Raw genomic sequence first — 26,374 nt, forward strand, 5'->3', positions numbered from 1 at the left:
TAGTATGTCTCTTATTTTGTTGTAAACCCCAAGAGAAGGTGAAATGAAATGTATCAAATATAATCAAAGAATGTAAAAAACTTGTCTATGAATTGTATGGAAGAAGAAAAAAAGCAAACAGTGAAAGCTGTAAATACTTAATATGTATAGCTTTCGACTATTAAGAGGAATTACTTAAAAGGGGAAATTCTAATTAATAATGGGGGCTAATAGAGAAATACAATCTCTGAAATGAATAAAACCTAAAAAAATTATCTGACAAGAAAAAAATCCAATAAGTGCCATGAATGCTTTCTTCTGGCTATGGAAGGAAGTAGCAGAGAAACTGGAGGAGCAGGAATGTGAGAGAACAATGGTAAGTTTAATATAAAAATAAGACGATAACCATTCTCCAAAGACTGCAGAAAAGGGTATGAAACATGAGACCATTCAGTGGAACATCTGAGTTCCTGAATACACCAAAGAGCTGCTCATCCCCAAAAATGTGACTGGATAATTCAGACAAGCCAGTGTGAACAACCTCTCTCCTCGTCTCACAGTTACCAGGACTAAGAGGAAGTGGCAAGAGACTGTATTTCTCTTTGCTTTATTAAATATAAGTACCTGTAAAGTTAGCTGCACTGAGTCTGTGCTCGCGAACTACCCCGAGAAGAACTGAATTTTAGGATTTTGATTGAATAATGCTAGATGCTGGTTTATTCTTTACATGTCCAAACTGGTGGGCTGAATGGAAATCTCAAAGAATAACTTTTAGGTAGGGTAGGTCAGCACAGAGTTCTATCAGAAAATGCTGGTTCAAAGGAACCAAGATGTTCTGTAGCATAAGCGCTGGCTTCCTCATTTGCCTGGGGGTGCTTGACCGCCACTCTCCAGACTCCACCCTTGCCCCACCTCTTCCCACCCCATTCTACCCCCTCCCCTGAGCGTGCCATGCCCTTGCTCCTCCACCTCCCCCCAGTGCCTTCTGCACGCTGCTGAACACCTGATCACAGCAGAAGGGAGGTGGTGGGAGGGTGGGGGAGGAGCTGATTGGTTGGGTTGTCTGTGGGCAGGAGGCACTAGGGGGAGGGGGAGGAGCTGATCGGCAGGGCTGACGTTGGGTGCTGAGCCCCAGAGCACCCACAGAATCAGCGCCAATGTTCTGCAGGAATGTATTAATTCCATTACCATTTTCTATGACAGCAGACACATAGGTTAAAAGCTAGCTCACCAGGCAGCTAAATGGTAGGTGAGCTGTCAGGGTCTCAGGGACTCCTGGTTCTGAAGCAGCCTGTATGGCTGGCTGCGTGGGAGCCCCCTGGGCAGCCAGGAAGACCACCTATCTTTTCTGAACTCTTACAAGATTTATTATGAAATGGAAAATTCCATTCCCATGTAGGTCTACTTTTATATGATTTCTTCTGATGTTTTAAACTAGTCCCTCTCAAACTAATTAGCAGCAATTAAGCACATTCATCAAAAGCAGGAGATAAAGTGCAACTTTAATTCCCTTAGGAGTTATATTATATACATTAACTGTATTCGAAGTCCTAAAGAATTGATAACTGATCATTATAAAGTAACTGTTGTGAGAAAGAACTGTAGACAATTTGATTGTTCTGTGCTTGGCCCCAGCATTAGCCTATGTCAATTGCTTTCGCAACTGTATGTTGTATTCATTACGTGCCTGGAACTGCTAGCATCCAAACTTAATCTACAAGCCTTCTTTAAACTGTTGACTGTATACACATAGACTTGATGGTGAATTAATAAAACTGTTTGCTTGCTTAAGAATAGCAAAATGTCCTGATTTGAGAAAAACTGTCCAAGGTTAAAGTTGACCTGAGGTGATCCTATCATTACAATTAGTAAGGTAACCATCCCTGGAGTTGGGGTGGCTTTATTAAATTTCATACTCATATGAACTATAATATTTACCAAAAATAGGCAAATGTTATTTGTTAATGTTGGGCTTTAAAATCGAACTGGTACCTGGCAAATTTATAAAAGTTGACCCCTATTTATGCTTACACCAGTAGAGACTCTTGCAAAAGGCCCCTTGGCAAATAGATAGAGGGACCTTGTCACGGGCAGCACATAATGGGGGCCAGGGGAGGCTAAGCTTTTCCAAACCCCATGCCACCAGAGGGCAGGGAGGGGCAATGGCGAATTTGGAGCCTCCTGAAAAATCTCCCCCACCATAGCCCTGGGGCTGGAGGAGATCTCACTCCCTGCCATGGCTTCAGAGCCACGGCGGGGGCACAGAGCTTTTTTGCTCTGGGGGCCACAGCAAAGGGGTAGTGGGGAAGGAGCATGCAGGGGAGGGGCCTTGAGTGGGAGAGGCAGAGTGGGGGCAGAACCATGGCGGGGCTGCAGGGGAAGGGGCAGAATGAGGTAGGGCCATGGACGGGGCCGTGGGCAAAATGGGGGAGCCCCAGCCAGGGCAGAGAGCTCTGCCATGGTCCTAGCTGAGGCTGAGAGCTTGACCCCAGCTGAAGCCAAGCTCTCATGCCCCCTGCTCCAAGCGCTAGGGGAAAGGGGGGGGCTAAGAGTAGTGAGATGGGGCAGGGCCTCAGCCAGAAGAGATGAGTCAGGGGGGCTAGCCTCCCCAAAGAGAAGCATCACCCACCACCCATGGACCTCGTCACTAGGTTCTTGCAAATGCCCACCCCACCTATTCTGGGGAGTACAAAAAAAAGGAGTTCAGCCAGAGACATTCATCCCCTGTCCTGGAGTTCCCAGACAAGCGAAACTTAGCTGCAGGGACAATATGGCCCATTGAAGGCTAAGTATGGCTTTCCATGTCCTTCTGCATGGCCATATAGACCCTGCCCGGAGGCCAGCTCCAAGTGCAGAAGCTCCATGTCAGATTTTAGCCTTCTGGGATTCTCTCCATCTATAGGAAGATGGAGCTGCTGCTGTTTGTGGACTTCCAGGCCATCAACCTGGAGAACTTCAGGAAAGAATTTTCTGTAGTATGTGGCTGGAGAATCTTGCCCATATGCTCAGGGTTTAGCTGATCGCCATATTTGGGGTCGGGAAGGAATTTTGCTCCAGGGCAGATTGGAAGAGGCCCTGGAGGTTTTTCGCCTTCCTCTGTAGCATGGGGCACAGATCACTTGCTGGAGGATTCTCTGCTCTTGAAGTCTTTAAACCACGATTTGAGAACTTCAATAGCTCAGACATAGGTGACGTTTTTCAGGAGTGGGTGGGTGAGATTCTGTGGCCTGCATTGTGCAGGAGGTCAGACTAGATGATCATAATGGTCCCTTCTGACCTTAGTATCTATGAACTTCCTTGGGACTCGCCTCAGTATGTGACTCCCATCTCCACATACTTCTTCCTGGCTAACCAGTCATTCCTGAACATCAGCTACACCATTACCACTATGCTCCAGATACTGCTCTACTTCCTCTCCAGGAGGAAGAGTATCTCCTATGCTGGCTGCATCAGCCAGATGTACATCTTCCTCTTCCTGGGGATAACCGAGTCTGCCCTCCATGCCATGATGGCCTACAGCTGGTACTCAGCTAATTGCCACTCTCTGTGCTGCACCCTTATTAAGAGCAGGCTGATCTAAGCCAGGATGGCAACTGGCTCATGGACATGAGGCTTCTTCTTTGCCACAAGGTACATCAGTTTCACACCATGGGTCTAGTCTATTGCAGCCTGAACAAGATCAACTACTTCTTCTTTGAGGAGCTGGCCATTTTGATGCTGGCCTGCATGGACACATGGGTTAGTGAGGTGGTAAATTTCACTGAGGGGTTGATACTGCTCCTGACTCAGTTCTCCTTGATCTTGGTCTCTTAAGCATTCATCCTAATGACCATCTTGTGGATCTGTCCAGCTGAGGGGAGCTCCTAGGCCTTCTCCAGATGCACCTCACACATCACCATGGTGATGGTCTTCTATGGTTCTGACATGTCCGTGCCCTTGGACTCCAGCTATTCTCATGGAGGTATTAAAATCCATCCATAAACTTCTGTTAAGTTCACCCTAAATCATTTTCCTGTTCCCAGCTGGGAGATGAAGTTAAGTATTCCTGCCTGTGTGTTGCTGGACATAATTTCTGCAATGAATCCATGCTCGGTGTTCAGATCCATGGAAGTTAATCTACAGGGAACGTTTTCAGATTCGCAGTGTAATTGCAAAAATAGCTGTGGTGGCAATTCCTCTCTTCAGCCAAATCATCCTTGTGTCTCTCTTAGCATATCACTTACAAACATTTGCAAGTAGATGAAAATAATTGCAGAGTAATTATCAAGAATGTCAATGTTTTTAACCCAGCCCTTCCTGGTAATGCTAGGAGTTCCCACACTACCACTAAAATTCATTACATTACATACATACATACATGAACAGCCACCTTGTAGAGCTAGAATGTCAGAATATAGCTCCAGCCTGGCCAAAAATATTAGCTCAGACTGAGTCGGGGAAGGAAACTATACTTAGAGCTGGTCAAAATGTGTCAACCAAACTCTTTTCCCACTGAAAACAGTGCTTATGTTGACTATGCAATGTTTAATGGGAAAATCTCTTTGTTTTTTACTAAACAATTTCCATTGTCTCATGGAAAATTTACAAAATGGAATGATGAAAAAGTTTAATGTGAAATGGAGATTTTCAATATTTTTTATATTTCAAGGATTTGACTTCAAATGTCAGGGTTTATTTCTGGTTTTGGAAATTGAATTATGTCAGTATCCTCTCTTTGTTTTATTGCACTATTGGTACTTTCCCAACTTTTCTCTGCCTTTTTTTTCTTTTCTCTCTCCTTTCCAATGGAAAAATTGTAGGAAAGGTACAAAAGTGAAAGAAAGTAGAGAAAAACCCAAATTTGTTGGGGTTGGAGGAGGAGTTTTAGAAAGTAATGGAAAATAGGGGGAATAACATTTTTTACATATTTATTACCAACTGGAAAAGGGTGAAAAACCAAAATATGTCAAATAATTTTTTTCACAAACAAATCTTGAAGAAATGTTTTCACAGTTTTTAACTTGGAATACAGTAAAGGCATAATACAAGGAGTAATTGTCACCCTACTTTCTCATACATTTTATCTTTCCTCCCTTTTGAAAGGGTATAAAAGGGAGAGATCAGGAAAATAGTGAAAACGAAAGAGGAAACCTTTTTTTTCTCAGTTTCCAAAATCCAAGCCAAAATGATGCTTTAATTCAAAATGTGAGACATAAGGCAAAATTCACCATTCATTGTTGAGTGCATATTACCTTTCAAGACCATTAGAGCTAAAAATGAAATAAAATTTCAAATATTTTGAAATGGATGGCCAAGCATCTCAAACAGGTGATTAAGAGAAAGCAGAAAGCCTACAAGGAATGGAAGAAGCAATGGATCAACAAGGAAAGCTACCTGGTGGAGATCAGAAATTGGATGGATAAAGTGAGAACTGCCAAAAGCCAAGCAGAGGTGGACCTTGCAAAGGAAATTAAAACAAATAAGAAAGGTTATTTAGCTAGCTAAGTAAAAAGAAAGCAGGAAGGAAGAAGTGGGACTGCTAAACATTGAAGACATGGTGGAGATTAAAGATAATTTAGGTATGGCCCACACCTAAATGCTTTGCCTAAGTTTTTAATAAGGGTAATGAGAAGCTTGGGGGCAGTGCCGGAGTGACACCTGAGAACAAGAATATGGAAATAGAAATGACCACATATGAGGTGGAACCCAGACTCAAACAGCCTGTTTGGATCAAACTAGGGGCCCCAGATAATTTCTGGTTTCAGAGTAGCAGCTATGTTAGTCTGTATCTGTAAAAAGAAAAGGAGTACTTGTGGCACCTTAGAGACTAACCAATTTATTAGAGCATAAGCTTTCATGAGCTACAGCTCACTTCATCGAATGCATACAGTGGAAAATATAGTGGGGAGATTTTATATACACAGAGAACATGAAACAATGGTGTTACCATACAGACTGTAACAAGAGTGACCAGGAAAGGTGAACTATTACCGGCAGGAGAGCAGGGTTGGGGGGACAGGGGGGAACCTTTTGTAGTGATAATCAAGGTGGGCCTTTTTCAGCACTTTACAAGAACAGTAGGAGGGGAAATAAACAAGGGGAAATAGTTTTACTTTGTGTAATGACACATCCACTCCCAGTCTTTATTCAAGCCTAAGTTAATTGTATCCAGTTTGTATCCGGCAACTAACGGAAGTTACTAGATCGCAGGCCCTGGTTCTCATGGGAGACTTCAATCACCCTGATATCTGCTGGGAGAGCAATACAGTGGTGCACAGACAATCCAGGAAGTTTTTGGAAAGTGTAGGGGACAATTTCCTGGTGCAAGTGCTGGAGAAACCAACTAGGGGCACAGCTCTTCTTGACCTGCTGCTCACAAACGGGGAAGAATTAGTAGGGGAAGCAAAAGTGGATGGGAACCTGGGAGGCAGTGACCATGAGATGGTCGAATTCAGGATCCTGACACAAGGAAGAAAGGAGAGCAGCAGAATACAGACCCTAGACTTCAGAAAAGCAGACTTTGACTCCCTCAGGGAACTGATGGGCAGGATCCCCTGGGAGAATAACATGAGGGGAAAGGAGTCCAGGAGAGCTGGCTGTATTTTAAAGAATCCTTATTCTGGTCACAGGGACAAACCATCCCAATGTGTAGAAAGAATAGTAAATATGGCAGGTGACCAGCTTCGCTTAACAGTGAAATCCTTGCTGATCCTAAACACAAAAAAGAAGTTTACAAGAAGTGGAAGATTGGAGAAATGACCAGGGAAGAGTACAAAAATATTGCTCAGGCATGCAAGAGTGAAATCAGGAAGGCCAAATCACACTTGAAGTTGTAGCTAGCAAGAGATGTTAAGAGTAACAAGAAGGGTTTCTTCAGATATGTTAGCAACAAGAAGAAAGTCAAGGAAAATGTGGGCCCCTTACTGAATGAGGGAGGCAACCTAGTGACAGAGAATGTGGAAAAAGCTAATGTACTCAATGCTTTTTTTGCCTCTGTCTTCACGAACAAGGTCAGACCACTGCACTGGGCAGCACAGCATGGGGAGGAGGTGACCAGCCCTCTGTGGAGAAAGAAGTGGTTCAGGACTATTTAGAAAAGCTGGACGTGCACAAGTCCATGGGGCCGGATGCACTGCATCCAAAAATGCTAAAGGAATTGGCGGATGTGATTGCAGAGCCATTGGCCATTATCTTTGAAAACTCATGGTGATCGAAGGAGGTCCCGGACAACTGGAAAAAGGCTAATGTAGTGCCCATCTTTAAAAAAGGGAAGAAGGAGGATCTGGGGAACTACAGGCCAGTCAGCCTCACCTCAGTCCCTGGAAAAATCATGGAGCAGGTCTTTAAGGAATCAATTCTGAAGCACTTAGAGGAGAGGAAAGTGATCAGGAACAGTCAGCATGGATTCACCAAGGGCAGGTCATGCCTGACTAATCTAATTGCCTTCTGTGATGAGACAACTGGCTCTGTGGATGAGGGGAAAGCAGTGGACATGTTATTCCTTGACTTTAGCAAAGCTTTTGACACGGTTTCCCACAGTATTCTTGCCAGCAAGTTAAAGAAGTATGGGCTGGATGAATGGACTATAAGGTGGATAGAAAGCTGGCTAGATTGTCGGGCTCAACGGGTAGTGATCAATGGCTCCATGTCTAGTTGGCAGCAGGTATCAAGTGGAGTGCCCCAAGGGTTGGTCCTGGGGCTGGTTTTGTTCAATATCTTCATTAATGATCTGGAGGATGGCATGGATTGCACCCTCAGCAAGTTTGCAGATGACACTAAACTGGGAGGAGAGGTAGATATGCTGGAGGGAAGGGATAGGATGCAGAGGAACCTAGACAAATTAGAGGATTGGGCCAAAAGAAATTTGATGAGGTTCAACAAGGACAAATGCAGAGTCCTGAACTTAGGACAGAAGAATCCCATGCACCGCTACAGACTAGGGACCGAATGGCTCAACAGCAGTTCTGCAGAAAAGGACCTAGGGGTTACAGTGGACGAGAAGCTGGATATGAGTCAGCAGTGTGCACTTGTTGCCAAGAAGATCCAATGGCATTTTGGGATGTATAAGTAGGAGAATTGCCAGCAGATCGAGGGACGTGATCATTACCCTCTATTTGACATTGGTGAGGCATCATCTGGAGTACTGTGTCCAGTTTTGGGTCTCACACTACAAGGAGGACGTGGAAAAATTGGAAAACGTCCAGCGGAGGGCAACAAAAATGATTAGGGGGCTGGAACACATGACTTATGAGGAGAGGCTGAGGGAACTGGGATTGTTTAGTCTGCAGAAGAGAAGAATGAGGAGGATTTGATAGCTGCTTTCAACTACCTGAAAGGGGGTTCCAAAGAGGATTGATCTAGACTGTTCTCAGTGGTAGTGGATGACAGAACGAGGAATAATGGTCTCAAGTTGCAGTGGGGGAGGTTTAGGTTGGATATTAGGAAAAAAATTTCACTAGGAGGGTGATGAAGCACTGGAATGTGTTACTTAGGGAGGTGATGGAATCTCCTTCCTTAGAAGTTTTTAAGGTCAGGCTTGACAAAGCCCTGGCTGGGATGCTTTAGTTGGGGATTGGTCCTGCTTTGAGCAGGGAGTTGGACTAGATGACCTCCTGAGGTCCCTTCCAACCCTGATATTCTATGATTCTATGATTCTATGAAGCAATATATCTGAAAATGGGGTCATGCAGGGAAAATGTTTGGGAACAACCATCCTAGAACAAATTTTGAAAGAGAGAGTAATTAAAGGCTTAAAAGATAAATGGCAATAGGGATAAAATACAACATGGTTTTACATGGTTTTACAAAAGGCAGATCATGCTAGACCAAACCTGAATTCTTCCTTTGAGAAGATAGTTATTTTCTAGACAAAGGAAATGCAGTAGATATAATGTAACTTGATTTCAATAAAGCATTTGATACAGTTACACTTGGGGAAATTTTCATTAATTTGAAGAAGCTGGGGATTAATACAAGAATTGAAAGGTGAGTAACGGTCTGGATAAAGGGAAGACTACAACGGGGCATACTGAAAGGTGAACTGTCAGGCTGAAGCAAGGTTACAAATGGAGTTCCTCAAGGATCGGTCTTGGAACCAATCTTATTTAACCTTACCTCAATGACGTTGGCATAAAAAGTGGGAATGTGTTAATAAAATTTGCAAATTACACCAAGTTGGGAGGTATTGCCATTGTGGATGAAGACAGGAATATTGTACAAGAAGATCTGGATTACCTTGAAAACTTGAGTAATAGAAATGGGATGAAATGTAGTAGTTCAAAGTGTAAGGTCATGCACTTTGGGACCAACAATAAGAATTTTTTCTGTAAACTGGAGACTTACCAGTTGGAAGTGACAGAGGAGGAGAAAGACCTGGGTCTGCTGGTTGATCATAAAATGACTATGAGCTACCCATGTGATGCGGTTGTGTAAAAAGGCTAATGCAGTCCTAGGATGCATCAGCAAGGTATTTCCAGTAGAAACAGGAGAGTGTTATTTCCGTTGTACAACATGCTGGTGAGACCTCATCTGGAATACTGTGGGCCATTCTGGTCTCCCATGTTTAAGAAAGATGAATTCACATTAGAACAGGTGCAGAGATAGGCTACTAGGATGATCAGAGGAATGGAGAACCTGCCTTATGAGAGAAGACTTAAGAAGCTTGGCTTGTTTAACTTAACAAAATGAAAGTTGAGGGGAGATATGATTGCTCTCTATAAATACATCAGAGGGACAAACACCAGGGATGGATAGGAGTTCTTTAAGTTAAGGGCCAATGTCGGCACAAGAACAAATGGATATAAACTGCCTATCAGCAAGTTAAGGCCTGAAATTAGATAATCATATGAATGAAGTTCAGGAACAGCCTTCCAAGGGAAGTAGTTGGGTGCGGGGGGGGGGAGGGAGGGGAAAATGACTTGTTTCAAGACTGAACTTGATATGTTTATCGAGGGGATGGTATGATAAGGTGTCCTACAGTGGCATATGGCCCATCTGCGACTGCTATTAGTGAATATCTCCAATAGCTGAAGATGGGATGCTGAAGAGGGAGGGCTCTTTGTTAGTATAAAGAATTCTTTCCCAGCTTAGCCCACATACTTAGGGTCTAACTGAACACCATACTTGGGGTCAGGAAGAAATTTTGCTCCAGGTCAGAGTGGCAGAGATCCTGGGTTGTTGTTTTTGGGGCGGGGGTTTGCCTTACTGTTCAACATGAGGCATGGCTCACTTGCTGGTTTGAATTAGAATCAGTGGTGGATTCTCTGTAATTTCAAGTCTTAAAATCAAAATTTGAGGACTTCAGTAACTCAGCCAGAGGTTAGGGGTCTATTACAGAAGTGGGTGGGCGAGGTTCTGTGTCCTGTGATGTGCAGGAGGTCAAACTAGATGATCACGACAGGCCCTTCTGGCATTAACATCTATGAGTCTATGACACTGAGGAAATAAAGATTTAAAGTTGTGCTTTTGAAACAAGGCACCAAAATGTCTTTAGCTCTGCTTGAATAGAAATGCCATCCAAACATCTTCCTTTCTCTGTAGGATATAACAACTATGTGTCACAGACAATTGGCTTTGCTCCTTGTGTCATGTATAACTGTCTCTGATACCAAGTGCACTGTATATTCCTTGTACTAATCCTAGTTATTTACATGGATTTTCTCCAATTCCATGATCTGGGTGTATGGTAAAATTGGAATATGGAAACACCCGAGCCGTTTGAAATTCAGAGAACTGGGTGCTACACAGAACCATAAGGTCTGATCCAGTGAGGTTCTGAGTGCCCTGAGCAACTTGCAGGACTGGACCCTAAATAAAGACTGGGGAGTTTTTGCCTTTTTTATGTGTCTAGTCAAAGCCATAATTTGCACGGTGATTAAAGTATGTGACTATGAAAAAGGGTATAAAGTATCACAACCACTATTGGGTTCAGTAGAGCACAGAGGATCAAGGGGGGAAGAAAGAGATGAAGGGAAAAGCAGGTGCTTTCCAGGTAAGAATGGAGGGCTATCAGATTCAGAGGGGCTTGAGGAAAGGGCAGAGCCTCTCAACACCCACACGTTCTTTGATCCTAGTCCCATGTACCTGGAACGTGCTGACTCAACCCACAAGCTGTGCTGAATACATCATAGGAGGAAGCCCTTTGATCTCCAAGCTTTATTATACATGGAGCTAGCAGTTCCCTAGAGGCTATTTATCAGCCAGGCTAGTTGTATGTATAAAGCGAGAGGGTTTCCCTGATGACTTGAGCTTCCACTTGAGACATGGACAAGTTCTGTGAGTGAAACTTCTCTTAAAACTTTTGCAGAGGGATGGGGATAGGTCGTTTTGGGAACATCTTACTCTACCGATGATATTCAATTAACTTTCCTGTTTCACACCTTTCTCCTTCTCTTGTTATGGTGTCTCTCATTTTGTCTTTTTCTTTCTCTCTCTCTCTTTTAGTCATTTTTCTCCCATTATCCTTTACTTCTCTTTAAGTGTGGCAGACAACAGCACTAATGGCATATTTTTGGTCACACTTGGCCTCAATTACACAGGAAAATCATTTGTGGTTTTTGCATTTTTAATACAATGAAAATCATTACTACTTATTGTGGTACACTGGAGTAATAACTCTGCTCTGTCCAAACTGGGAACCATTTTTTGTTTCAGAAGGTGGAGGAATTATCTGAGGTGGGGGAAGTTATTCTAGGCCTTGTCTACACTTCAGGGGAAATTTGATCTAAGCTACGCAATTTATGTGAATAGCGTAATTCAAATCGATGTACCTTAGACCTACTTACCATAGGGTTCACACTATGTGATGTTGACAGGAGACACTCTCCCGTCGACTCCCCCTACTCGTCTCAATCTGGTGGAGTACAGGAGTCGACGGGAGAGTGATCTGTGGTCGATGCATCAATTGCCACTTGTCGATCACCTGGTAAGTGTAGACAAGCCCTTAGATTTGATTTTGACCAAGGAAGGGGAATGAGTTGTGAATGCAAATGTGGAAATGTAAATTAATTTTACAGCTGATGAAAATGTATCATATGAAGAATTACTCAGCGGAAAATTGATTTGCTTTTCAAATAAAAAATGTTCATGGATTTTTAAAATTTGTTTAGAAAGTCATTTTTAATAAAGTGAATAGTGAATTGTTGTGGGGGTTTTTCTGTTTGTTTTCAAAAATGAAAATATTTTGGAAAAACTGAAAAATGATTATTTTCCAGGGTTTTTGGCTTGCTTTTTGGTCAGTAAAACAGAACATTTCCATGAGTATTTCTGAGAAAAAAATGAAACCAGTCTATTACAAACAAATAATAAAAAACAAGGAAAATACAATTGTCTGTCTAGCCCTAATTCACTTTATTTCTGCATTGGGGAATTTTTATTTGCAAAGCCTTCACATTGTGTCAGCAGGAAGGTTCTATCAGTCAACTGACTTCTTCTGTTACTCCTCCATAGTGCAAGATACCTGACTTGGTGGCATGTAACTTGGGAAGGGTCGATGCCAGATCCACACATTGAGTGAGACTACTTGTATAGACTTAGATGGAGGGGATGATTAGCCTGTGACAATGAGAGACTCATGGTGTACGGTTATAGAGGAGAGGGAGAACATACAGCACTTGTAAGGACTGGCTGATGATAATGTGTTGATGTTAATCACCCTCTCATTTGACCCTTGACAATGCGGTGAACCTGATGATCCAATGCTTGCAGGAGATCAGGGCATTTATGAGGATTAGCTGCTTGAGGTTCATTTCAGATAAGAGAGAAATAGCTTTGGTAGGTTGGGGGAAACAAACATAGGAATTGTTCAGCTGTATATCACTGCCCACAATGGAATTGAGTTGGACATGACTGGAAAAAAATAATAAAAGAAATTGCAGGTGTTTGCTTAGATCAAAGATTGCTGCTAGATGCTTAGCGGTCCAACATAGCCACTATATTTGTTTTCCTTTCCTCTTCCACTTACTTCACTTGCCTACAAACTAATTTCATATCCATCAATAAAGCAAAAATGAAATTATGGTGATCATTCCAACCCATGCATCCTTATGTCCCTTCCTCCAGGAATACCTTATGGTGTTAGAGGGCTCCATACCATCCCCAAGATGGCTGTTCCTTTCAGGAGCAAGTGAACACAGAACTCATGTGGTGTGTAGGACTTTATTCTCCACCAGGATGAATTCCATCCACATTGTTTTTATGTTCCCAGCTGAGCTCTGAAGGCAAGCACTCCTGCTTGCCTGTTGATGGATATAACCTCTGCCAAATAATCTCTGGTTGGTGTTTAGCTCTGGCGGACATCTCTAGTTCTGCAGTGTAATAGCGAATATATCGCTGGCATCAGAACTTTTCTCTCCAGTCCAATCATCTCCATGTCAGTCCTATCACATACAAAAGATAAGGAAAAGGATGCTGATAATTGCAGAGTAAGAAGAGCCTAGGTGTGACTAATATAGCAATCTCCTGCAATCTCCTGGACAAACCTTATGTAATTAAGCATCAATATTTTAGGAGTTCATTGTCTTAAAATGCAAATGTTTATATATTGTTGTGGGATTGTAGGGGACATTTCTAGGGAGGAGACATGGTGAATGAAACCTTGATAAGTGTTATGATCTTCAAAGGACTATTTGAAACAATGTGAATGTTTAATGTTAAGGGAGTTTCCCAGGAAATCCACAGGGGAAAGGGTATGCAAATATAGCACTTCCAGTTGTTCAAGTTTGCAGCCCTTTGAAGCTAAACCCTGAGGAGAAAAGCATTGCCTACAAATTATCTATTCCCAGATCAAAGACCCTAGATGTATAAAGGCAGGACTAAACTTTTAATGAGGGTGCTTGTCCTGAGGAACAGCTGTTATGAACTTGTGATCACAGAAACCTGCCTTGGTGGGGTTTGTAGGGCTGTTCACCTGCCCTTGCTGGAGTTAGGGTGGTCTTTGGTAAGCTTTCTGGCATGCATGTCTAAGTTCTTTTATTGTTTTTAGTAGGTTTTCTCTGGTTATGTCTACACTGGCAATTGCATGACAAAACTCAGCCTTCTCTCCTCTAGAACAAACATGCCCTGTTCTTTCAACCTTTCCCCATAGCTCATGTTTTCTTACCCTCTTATCATTCTTGTTGCTCTGCCCTGGACTCTCTCCCATTTGTCCAAATCTTTCTTAAGTGTGATGCCTCAAACTGGTCACAATACTCCAGCGGAGGCCTCACCAGTGCCAAGCACAGCAGAACAATTGGCTCCCATGTCATACATCCAACATGCCTGTTAAAACAGAATGACATTTGCCTTTTCACATGGTTGACTCATATTCAGTTTGTGATCCACTATAACCCCTCAGATCCTGTTCTGCATTATTGCTACCTAGCCAGTTCCCCCCAATTTTGTATGTGTACATTTGATTTTTCCTTCCTAAGCATCGTACTTTGCACTTGTCTTTATTGAATTCTTTCTGTTGATTCAGACTAGTTCTCCAATTTACCAAGATCATTTTCAATTTTCCAAACCCATCCTCCAAAGTGTTTTCAACCCCTTCCAGTTTGGTGTCACCTGTCAATTCCATAAGCATAATCTCTACTCCATCGTCCAAATCATTGATGAAAATATTATATAATACAGTACCAAACAAAGACCTCTACAGGACTCCACTTGATACATCCTCTCAGTTTGACAGCAAACTATTGATAACTACACTTTAAGTACAGTTTTTCAACCCGTTCTGCACTGACCTTATATCCATTTCACCTAGACCATATTTCCCTAGGTGTTTTTTAATGAGAATGTCATGTGGGATTGTGTCAAAAGCCTGACAAAAGTCAAGATATATTATGCCTTGCAAGAGACATTTATTTCAGTGGCCAGTGGCCCATAGGTACTGTCAGAGAACTCTGGGGTATAAAGTTCACCCCTTTTTTGTTCAACAATGCTGCCTACACTAGCATGGGAAGGAAATGTGGTGTGGGTGCTGTAAAGGTTGCTCTGAACTATACAATAGAATTTAGATTATTGATTTGATCTTTTAAAGCTCTAAGTGGATTGGGAATTGGATATGTGATGAACCACATTGTTCACTGTCTGATGCTTAAACAGCTGTGCTCAGCAGGAGTGGGAACTCCTTTGTGCTCTGTGAGAGGGGGAATCTGGGATTTATATGTTGGAAAACCAGAAGAAAAAGTTGTTCTGCATCATGGAAAGGGAAAGCAGAACTGAGTTTTTAAATGCTGTGAAGAAGACTCTGGTTTGGTTCCTCAGTTCAGCCCATGAGGCCAAATCTTGAAGACCTTATTATCAATCGCAGCATATGAATTTGTCCTGCACCATTCCCTCACAGGACAGCCAGCCCCCATATCATCAGTCCTCTGTGGGATGCACAGATTTAAATGTATGGGGGGCCAGGACCCTCAATGTAGAAAATGTTTTGAATGGGCCATGTGATATTTTAGTTTAGAAGAGTGCACCAACTGTTAGAGGATTTGAGTATTAACTTCCCTTCCTTTGCCTTATACGCTCACTGCATTTTATCATAATAACTCTCCAAGTTTGTTAATATAACTGAGCTCCACATTTGAGGGTGTTAGCCTCTTCCTAAAACTGAGGCGCATCATGTCAGTGACATTACTGAGCTCCCTGTTCTCAGAGAAAGAGTTGCCTTCACCTTTTGTGTCATCTGTTTTTTTGTATATCTGTCTCTAGTATTTCTTCAGCTCTTCCTCCTTGTGGCATTCCCAAGCTTGGAGAGCCTGCCTGGCAAACCGAAGAAGTGGGAACAATGCTTCGATGACCCTGACTATGACGAACTGGTGGATATTGTCAAAAACGGATTGGAAAAAAAGTGTAATTCAAAGAAGGTGGTGATTGTTGGGGCAGGAATCAGTGGACTCACAGCTGCCAAATTGTTGAGAGATGCTGGTTGCAAGGTAATTCTATCAACTGAGAGGAGCCAGAGAAAGGCCAGGGAGTCAGTGCTCCCTTGAAATAGTCTTATTGTTTCTTTTTCATAGCATTAACAATGCAGAAGAACCAAAGGAGGTGAACTTAAGTAAGCTGGGTGAACAAGGAAAGAAGAAAGATGGCAGAATATATATGTTTTTCATTTCCAGACAAAAAGTTAATTGACTTAAACTTAAGGTTGTTAGAGGAATAATAACATTACCAAAAGCAAAAATAATAATGTTATAACAAATAAGCCCTGCAATCACTATATTTTATGAAGATGGTGATTAGTTAAGGAAATGTTCCAAAAGACTCAAATACTTCACTATAACCCCTTTATAGTCCACATGTTTTTAACAAAATTTTCTGTATGTGAAAGTGGATATTAGCCATCCCATAACAACCTTAATTTGCAACCTTGTCTTTTTTGTTTGTTTTGTTTTTCCAAGGAGCTACTCTCTTGGCCCTCCTGTAGGTCTTGGGAAAGACTGAAATCCACTATCCTATCCACTGCCTACACATTCACAACTCTCCCTCTAGAGAGCACTCAAGAACTACAGCCCCCCAAGGCTGGAAAAATCAACAGAGATCAGTTGTGCACTTATACTTTAAGTGCTTAGTTGAGATCTCAGTTCAGGAATACATCTATTTAGAAAAGCTGCTTGCACACATACTTACTTTAAGCACATGCTTACTTTGAGCACATGCTTAAATCTAGGGAGTTCAAATTCAAGTTTAGCATATGCTTACTTGCTTTCCTGAATCAAAGCCTGAGTGCTTACATACTGTCCAAAATTTATTTTCTAAAATATTAATTTTATTTCCGTGATGACCAAATCAACCTTTACCATACAAGAGAGAAATTTACTGGCAAGGGATTGAAAATGATAACCCTGTGTTCCATGTTCCTAGGTTCTGATTCTGGAAGCCAGTGGCCGCTTGGGAGGACGCATCGAGACCTATCGAGAACGAGATTGGTACATAGATCTGGGACCCATGCGTTTGCCAAAACATCACAGGTAATATACGGTTCGCCCTGCTCAGCCACAAACCTTGTTCAGAATATGGAAATACCATTTTAAAGATTTTTATGATAATTTCTAGGGGAAAAAATCTTTGGAGGTGCAGATTTGAATAGTTAAAATGCCCCTGTACTCTCTTGTGTGGACTACAAACACTGCGTTGAATCATCAGCCTATCTACAGGAAGGAGAAAAATTGGAGCTGTTACTCTTTTTTGCACAAAGGGGCTGGGAGTGGATGGGCAGAAGCAGAGAATGGGTCTCTACTGAGAGTAATGGCTCGCTACTGCACCAGCTAGTGCAGCTAAACCACCATAGAGATCCCAGGGCCCAGGACTGCTCCAAATTAATTCCCCCTGAAGCAAAAGGGGAACCAAAGATTCCTTTGGCTGTGGCAGTCACAGACAAACATTTCATTGCAAGTAAGCCAACCAAAATGAAACATTTTGATTTGGGAAAGTCTAGATGTTTTAACATTTATGTTCAGAACCTTTCATCACACTCTGGGATAAAAACAAACATGAAAATACCAGTATTTCCCTCGGAATAGAATGTGAGTTTTCACAAACAGCTCTGCTTATGAGTCTGCTACTGTCTTACCCTGTAGCTCAACCACAGCAGGGTTTTGTTTTAAATCCTTAGGTCCCAGGTTCAATCCCTGCAGATACAGCCCCTGGTAGTGTTATTACAAATACATCTATATATCTGATATTTTTTTGCTCTGAAGAATTTTAGGAACGGTCCGCTTTTGCTGTCATGTGTCTTGTAATGAGTGAGAAAGAGTTTGATTTTACAATTAGTAGATGTAATACTTGATCATCATGTGTAATCATTGAAGTCAATGGGACTGTTCCAGGAGTGGACGTGATGGGAAGTGATGGTCAAAATTTCTCAAGCAAAAAGTATTTTTCATTGAAAAATGGCATCTGCTGTTTTTACCAATGCTTTTCATGACACATTTACCTACATTTTTTATTGGAAACATAAATCATTATTTAAATACTTATCAATGTTGCTCATTTACTGAAAACTTGGGTTTGCAGTACATTCCCCCCCCCATTTTTTTAATTAAAGAGTTGTGAAAGTGAATCTGATGTGAGCCCTGCACAACTGAAATAACATCAATATTTCAAAAATTTTCACAATTGACAAAAGTTAACAGCACTAGTTGCATGATTGTCTTCAGGTGAAATATATCTTTAGGGTCATACACCCACAAATAATTTCAGTTACATAAGTAGGAGCCAGCTGATTTTTGTTAGAGGATCATATATGAGCACATAACATTCTTTCACATTTTTGACATTTTCTTTTTTTCTCCTCTGTCCTTTATCTCTAGGATTGTGCGTGAATTTATTAAACAATTTAAACTTAAACTGAATGCATTCTATAATACTGATGCGAATGCCTGGTATTTGGTTAACAATGTCAGGGTGAGATATAAAGATGCAGAAAAAAACCCTGATATTTTGCGGTACCCCGTGCACCCTGCAGAGAAGGGAAAATCTGCCACTCAGCTTTATGAGCAGACACTGGATAAGGTATGTGTGTTGTGGAATGGACTCATGTACTGTAGGTAGGTCTTCATTTCAAAGTTAGCATGGGCTGTTCATCAGATTTTAGCCCTCAACCTGTCTCATCCAGACACACAAAACTATCTTGCTCAAGTTGAAGAGTTCTTTCAACTCAGGCTAGCTGGCAGAGCATGGGTTTTAGGTGCTGAACTGCCTGAGAGACAGTGCTCAATTTGTGCCAGGGCTTGCCAGGACTGAGCCCTGGCACCTCTAGTTTAGGTAGTTCATAACCCCGGCATCTCAGGGCTTGCTGCCTCAGTTATGAATGTAAAAAAAAATTGCTTGAACATTTCATTAAAAATTAAGCCCTGCTGATAGGAGTGGGGCTTAGGACACACCCCTCTCCTTGGCATCTCACATTGGCTCATTTAGGTGACTTTTCATGCTAGCTTTTGTGGTTCCCATTCTTCAGTGTTATCTCCTGCCACTCATCAGGTAGGAACCTGAGCATCTAATTCAGACTTTGTGAATCCCAGTACATTTCTAGGCATCTACTTGTTAGGTACTGTGCATGCAATGCCTTAAGTCCCTGTGGGAATCTGGCCCAGATGTTTAAAGATAACTGACTAAGGAGCCTACATCTCATATTCAAAAAGGATTTAGGCACTTAGGATTCCCAGAGACAGTCAATGGGATTGAGATGATTAAGTGTGGGATTCACAAAGATATTTAGGTTCCTAACTACAATCGATTACAAAGGGAGTTAGGCACTTTTTGCTTTGTCAATTGCACCTTTTCAAAATAAGACTTAGTCTCCTAAATCACCTTTGAAAATCTGCCCTCCCCCCAGTAGCTAAGTCACTTATGAGAATGAGAGTTAAGGTCCCAAATTCATTTAGGCGCTACTGAACAGTTTCCCTTTGGTCTTTTTATTTTTATATTTTAGAAAGTCTGAGTGAAAGCAGTTCAGTTAGGTAGAGAACTGTAGAAGTGGAAAACAAAAAGCTACCTTACCCATATTAAAAAGATCTTGTTAACAGCTCTTTCACCTGAGCAGTCATTTCATGTCCCACCTCCTTGTTCATATGCACTAGGATACTGGCTTTAATAGGGCCCTACCAAATTCATGGTCCATTCTGGTCAATTTCATGGCCATAAGATTTGAAAATTAGTCAATTTCAAGTTTTCAGATGTTTACACCTGAAATTTCATGGAGTAGTAACCCTGGGGGTCCTGATCCAAAAGGAGGCGGTGGGGGGCGGCAGGTGGAGTGTGTTGCAAAGCTGTTGTAGAGCAGTTGTGGGATTGCCACCCTCACTTCTGTGCTGCTTTCACACCAGCACCCCACAGAGCTTTTTGCAGCTGCAGAAGGTTTCTGGAGGTGGAAGTGGGTCTGATCTCCCCCGTGCTGCTGGGAGTGCGCCAGCTTGAGGGCTCCTAGCTGCTAGTCCCAGCAGGGCTGGGAGGGAGATCCTGGGGTAGATATCCAGAGGTGGGTCTAATCTCTCCACCAGAGTGGCTGCACAGGGGAAGGGTAAGTCACGTTCCTCCCCAGCCCAGAGGAGACTAGCAGCTGGACCCGGGCCCCTGGTAAGAGCCCTGCCCCTCCCTCTGATTTTACTGTCTGTGACACGTTTTTCATGTCCGTGAATTTGGTAGAGCCCTAGTCTTTAAGTACATAATCATGTGGGGGAGGGGGGAGGGGAACCTTTAAAGGCAGAGCCATGATCATGAAACAAATGACTGTTTTCTTGGTTGTTCCCCAGGTGACAACAGACTGCAGTGCTCTGAAAGAGAAATATGACTCCTTTTCCACCAAGGTAATTGAAGTTGGCATTCCAGTATCTTTAAATCTAAATGTTTCTAGTTTCCTAAACCTTTTGTTACATTAGCCAATAGAACTCCTTGTGGGATAGATCTTGCCACATGCACACAGTCATGGTAGAAGATAATGCCTACTTCTCCTAAAGATCCTGGCTGGGCAGAGGTGGTTCTTCAGAGGGCACCACATACTTCCCCCGGGGATCTTCCTGGCTCTGCTTTCTGGCAGGGGGAGGGCAGGAACATGGATCCACATTATCTCTGCCAAAACACCAACACATAGAAAGCAAGCTGTCTCGGTGCTCCCATACACCCAGTGCCTGAGTTTGTGAAAACAGGATTCTCCTCCACTCCTGTGTAATAGATTTAGCATCTCTTTTTCCCATCCCAGCTGACATCCAGTTTTGTATCCTCATCCACATTTATTTGAATGAGACAACCTTCCTCTGTTTCCCTCACACTGTTACTTTTACCCTCTAAGGTAAAAGGTGTTGTCTGGACCATGGTTCTCTAATCCAAGGCAATTAAACTGTGGTATGGACACTATGGATGAAATCCTGTGCTCATTGAAGTCAATGGCAAAGCTCCCGTTGACTTCACAGAAACCAGGATTTCATCATGTGAATGGAAAGGAGTGAGGGATTGTGTCTTGAAAATGAGCAGCAGCCTTACTTCAGTGATTGGTTATGAGGAAACAGACAAATCACACCAGACGGTAGTGCATGGGTTCAGAGGTGTGGACTGGATCATGAATCTTTAATCAAAGACAATGAAATCTTGGTATGGACACTCGGAGTGAAATCCTGGCCTCATTGAAATCAATGGCAAAGCTCCCATTGACTATATTGGCGGGGGGGGGGGGCAGGATTGCACCCAGTGAATCAAAACTGGGTGAGGGATTGTGTCTTGAAAGTGAGCATCAGCCTTAATTCAGTGATTGCTTATGAGGAAGCAGACAAATCACCGAGTAGGATAGTGGATGGGTTTGACTTCTGCCCATCCCTTATGGATATTGAATGATTCCTATGTTCAACTGCAATGAAATATCTCTTCGGCTGTCATTTCTAAATGAGGATATAATATGCATGCACCTTCCACCCTCTCCACTCTTCCCCACCCAGGAGTATTTGATTAAAGAAGGAAATTTAAGTAGAGGAGCCATCGACATGATCGGTGACTTGCTGAATGAAGATGGTAGATTTTACATGTCATTTCTTCACTCAGTCATGGCTCATGTTACCTTCTCCGACACCAGGTGAGAAGAAATGAATCTATTTACTTGCTTTATATTTGAAAGAACATGTGCCTATGGTAGGATCTGTCTATCTAACCATCCATTTTTAAATACCTCTGCAACCTCTTTCTATCTCATCCATCTATCATCCCTTCTATCAGTGCAGCTGGTCGCCTTCTTTCACAAAGGCACTGTTGATCTCAGTAGTCACAGAGGGTATGTGTATAATTCACTAGCCATGAAATGCAAATGTCCCTTCACACAGGCTGAGCAGGACATTATTGAAAGAGTGCATGGCTTCTAGCTGGGTGGGTTCCTATGGAATTCAATAATTAACTCGAGAGTGTATGTGCTATGGGAATATCGGAGCAGAGATCTGTTGTATCTCACAAACCCTTTTGTCAAATGATCCCAAATTAGGCTCACTAATTCTACCCACAATTCCGTGAGACATACCTAATTCCAAGGCAATGTGAGTAACCATGAGGTTTCTAGAGCATTTGGAAGAGTGAATTTTTAATCATAGAACTGGTCTTCACCTTCACTGCAGCAGATCTGGCACTCTGCTAGAAGCTGGAGTTGGCAAATCAGTGGAGGGTAGCTTGTATCTTCAGCTATGCAGCTCCTTACAGCTCTTCTCATAATTATTCTTCTTGTGAAATTCATTCAGATAACTTGTCAGAGGCTGTCATTGTTTTACCATAATCTCTTTTCCCTCTTTCTTTCAGTTTTGATGAGATCACGGGAGGATTCGATCAGCTTTCTGATGCTTTCTACCAGCATATTCGTGGGGGTATTCAGTTTCACTCTGCAGCAGTGAAGATACTAACCAAGGGTGACCAAGTGAGAGTGTTCTACCGTAGGGCAAACACATCGGTCCCCTTATCTGTGACGGCTGACTATGTCCTTGTCACAGCCACGGCAAAAGCTGCACGGCTCATTAAATTTTCTCCACCTCTTTCTCCTCTCAAGACCCATGCCCTGCGCTCCATGCACTACACAAAGGATGTTAAGATTGCTTTGGCCTGTACTAAAAAGTTTTGGGAGAAGGATGGAATCCATGGCGGGAGGTCAATCACGGATCGCCCCTCCAGATTCGTCTACTACCCCAACCACAATTTCCCCAGTGGCCTGGGCGTGATCCTGGCTTCCTACACCTGGGGCGATGATACTGAATTCTTTATTCCCCTCAGTGATGAAAAGTGTGTTGATGTGGTGCTGGGGGACCTGGCAGAAATCCACCAGGTGCCCAAAGATTATATCCGGAGTGTCTGCAATAAGTATGTGATCAAGAAATGGGGCCTGGACAGATATTCCATGGGCTCATATGTTTCCTTCACTCAATACCAATATGTCGACTACGCCAAGGCTCTGTTTCAGAATGAAGGGAGGATCCATTTTTCAGGAGAACTCACAGCCCAGCCTCACGCCTGGATCGACACCGCTATGAAATCTGCTGTGAGAGCAGCAAGGAACATCCATGCTGTTATTAACGCCTCACCGAAGCAGCAGCAACATGAGCTGAAGGAAAATGAACTTTAATCGATTCAAGAACTGTAATAGTGAGGGGTTTGGGGAAGGGACAAATGAACCAACTAGCACTTGGGGAATTAGAAATTGCGCCACTAATCACCATGCACTACTCACTTGTCACTTGTGGTTCAACCCTGAAGGGGTGGTGCATAAATTGCCTGCACCAGCATTAGACTGTTACTCACATTGCTGAGCTGCCTCAGTCACTCTGCTTAGCTCCCAGAGGGTGAAGCCAAGGTTGTGCCCAGTCCCTGCCCAGTCCCCTTGCACCCACATGCCCTAGGAAGATGATAAGTGAGCAAGTAGTTTCACTTAGTCCTAGGTCCAGGTGTCCCATGTAGGAGTGGGAAGGGGGTTCTTACTCCTCCTGACTTAACCAGTCATATAATCTGAACCAAAGACTACACTGAACCAAAGACTACATAATCTGCACTTCTGGAGCCAGCCACAAGTCCAGCCCTTGCTGATCCCATCAGCCACCTCAGCACTCCCCAAAGGAATAGCTGCACAGAACAGCATATGTCCTGGTCTCCAAACCAGTCTCCGCACTCCCTTGGAGATCCTTGCAGAAAAAATGTTTCTTGGGGTCCCTCCTGGGATGGGATAAGCAGCTCTGCATCCCACCCCATTCAGGTCTCTGCCTAACTGACCCAATCTGTCCAACGGTGAAAAGTGGTGTGTAGTAGGAAGCCATTTAGCTCATATTCACTCCTGATGATGGTCCTGGTCTTTCCATGATCTACCTGTATGGAAGACTGTGTGATGCATATAGATGTTGACTATCTCTTGAATATATTGTTAATAACTACATGCCCTTGTGGTTTGTGAGGTTGAAATCTGAATCTGTTTCCTCTCAGTGCCAAAGCAAACATTTGCACCATCCTTTTTTACCCGAAATCATGCTTAGCCTCTTCTAACTCTAGCTAGAAAATTAAACAACAGGTGAACACCACTTCACACCCCAGGGCATGAAACATATTGCCTAAGGAATCCCAGAAAAAATGAAATTGGACTGAATCATTCCCTACTCCATACCCAAAGATTAAAAGCTGGGATATTTAATTAATATTGTCAAACTACTGTTAGTTACTGGGACAAAAGAGTCTCAGAAATTTACATATGGATGAGATTCCTTTTTCTGCCCTGTAGTTAGTTGAAACACCCTCCCTGAAGATTGACAATTAAGCGTAAAATTCTGTTTTCCTAAATATTGGCCCACTGGGTCCTCTGAATCAAAGATATATGAATGGCAACTGTAAAAGAAACTTGCTGTTTAACCCCAAGAAACAGGAAGAAGATGAATAGATCAAATGTCCCAATACCCCAGAATATAACCCCCTGTTTTTTACCATGAATTAAAAAACAAAGCAAAATAAACAAAACTCTACTCTCGTCTTCCTTGTGAGTCTGATATGACAACTCTACATGTGGCTAATTTCCCTTGTTCCTCCAACAGGCTGTCTCTTATTCTGTTCTAAACACCAAAAGAACGTGAAATGAAATGTATCTGATATCATCTTTGCTGTACTGGATTTTTGGCACTTCCCCTCCCTTTCTCTGCCTCCCCCACCCTTTCTTCTCTGCTTTCTAATTAAAAGATCTATGCGAAAGGTACAAAAGTGAGTACAGAAAAAAACAAATTCGGGGGGGGGGGGAATATTTAGAAAGTAGAGGAAAATGGGCAAAATAATATTCTTTAACTTTTTATTACACCTTCTCTATCAGGTTTCAGAGGAACAGCCGTGTTAGTCTGTATTCGCAAAAAGAAAAGGAGTACTTGTGGCACCTTAGAGACTAACTAATTTATTTGAGCATAAGCTTTCATGAGCTACAGCTCACTTCATCGGCTGCATACTGTGGAAAGTACAGAAGATCTTTTTATACACACAAAAACATGAAAAAATGGGTGTTTACCACTACAAAAGGTTTTCTCTCCCCCCACCCCACTCTCCTGCTGGTAATAGCTTATCTAAAGTGACGACTCTCCTTACAATGTGTACAATAATCAAGTTGGGCCATTTCCAGCACAAATCCAGGTTTTCTCCCCCCCGCCGCCCCCCACAAACCCACTCTCCTGTTGGTAATAGCTTATCTAAAGTGATCTTAAATCCTAAATGTAAAAAAACTTGCTTGTCTTAGCCAGTGGCTGAACAAGAAGTAGAACTGAGTGGACTTGTGAGCTTTAGAGTTTTACATTGTTTTATTTTTGAGTGTTGTTATGTAAAAAAAATAATTCTACATTTGTAAGTTGCACTGTCACAATAGAGATTGCACTAGAGTACTTGTACGAGGTGAACTGAAAAATCTATTTCTTTTGTTTACCTTTTTTACAGTGCAAATATTTGTAATAGAAAATAATAATGTAAAGTGAGCACTGTACACTTTGCGTTCTGTGTTGTAACTGAAATCAATTCTTACCAGCAAGTTAAAGAAGTATGGGCTAGATGAATGGACTATAAGGTGGATAGAAAGTTGGCTAGATTGTCGGGCTCAATGGGTAGTGATCAATGGCTCCATGTCTAGTTGGCAGCCGGTATCAAGTGGAGTGCCCCAAGGGTCGGTCCTTGGGCCAGTTTTGTTCAATATCTTAATTAATGATCTGGAGGATGGAGTGGATTACACCCTCAGCAAGTTTGCATATGACACTAAACTGGGAGGAGTGGTAGATATGCTGGAGGGTAGGGATAGGATACAGAGGGACCTAGACAAATTAGAGGATTGGGCCAAAAGAAATCTGATGAGGTTCAACAAGGACAAGTGCAGAGTCCTGCACTTAGGATGGAAGAATCCCATGTACCGCTACAGACTAGGGACCGAATGGCTAGGCAGCAGTTCTGTAGAAAAGGACCTAGGGGTTACAGTGGATTAGAAGCTGGATATGAGTCAATAGTGTGCCCTTGTTGCCAAGAAGGTTAACGGCATTTTGGGCTGTATAAGTAGGAGCATTACCAGCGGATCGAGGGACGTGATCATTCCCCTCTTGTCAAGGTTCCTTCCCCACTCTGAACTCTAGGGTACAGATGTGGGGACTTGCATGAAAACCTCCTAAGCTTATTTTTACCATCTTAGGTTAAAACTTCCCCAAGGTACAAACTATTTTCCTTTTTTCCTTGGACTTTATTGCTGCCACCACCAAGTGTCTAACAGATATATAACCGGGAAAGAGCCCGCTTGGAAACGTCTTTCCCCCCTAAATCCTCCCAAACCCTACACCCCATTTCCTGGGGAAGGTTTGATAAAAATCCTCACCAATTTGCATAGGTGAACACAGACCCAAACCCTTGGATCTTAAGAACAATGAAAAAGCAATCAGGTTCTTAAAAGAAGAATTTTAATAGAAGAAAAAGTAAAAGAATCACCTCTGTAAAA

At 42.6% G+C, this 26,374-nt stretch overlaps 1 protein-coding gene across 1 annotated transcript; it reads left to right on the top strand.

Moving 5' to 3' along the window:
• Nucleotides 1-283: 283 nt before the first annotated feature.
• On the top strand, nucleotides 284-24,524 carry LOC125621792 (L-amino-acid oxidase-like). The gene is made up of 9 exons (XM_075119733.1): nucleotides 284-355; nucleotides 9,133-9,373; nucleotides 10,808-10,948; nucleotides 15,643-15,866; nucleotides 16,795-16,901; nucleotides 18,243-18,444; nucleotides 20,184-20,237; nucleotides 21,360-21,493; nucleotides 22,201-24,524. Exons 1-9 carry the CDS (start codon nucleotides 284-286, stop codon nucleotides 23,012-23,014), a joined length of 1,989 nt encoding a protein of 662 aa, XP_074975834.1. The 3' UTR covers nucleotides 23,015-24,524.
• The last annotated feature ends 1,850 nt before the right edge of the window (nucleotides 24,525-26,374 follow it).

Source organism: Caretta caretta, chromosome 14 (assembly GCF_965140235.1).
Source record: "Caretta caretta isolate rCarCar2 chromosome 14, rCarCar1.hap1, whole genome shotgun sequence".
NCBI classification, from domain to species: Eukaryota; Metazoa; Chordata; order Testudines; family Cheloniidae; genus Caretta; species Caretta caretta.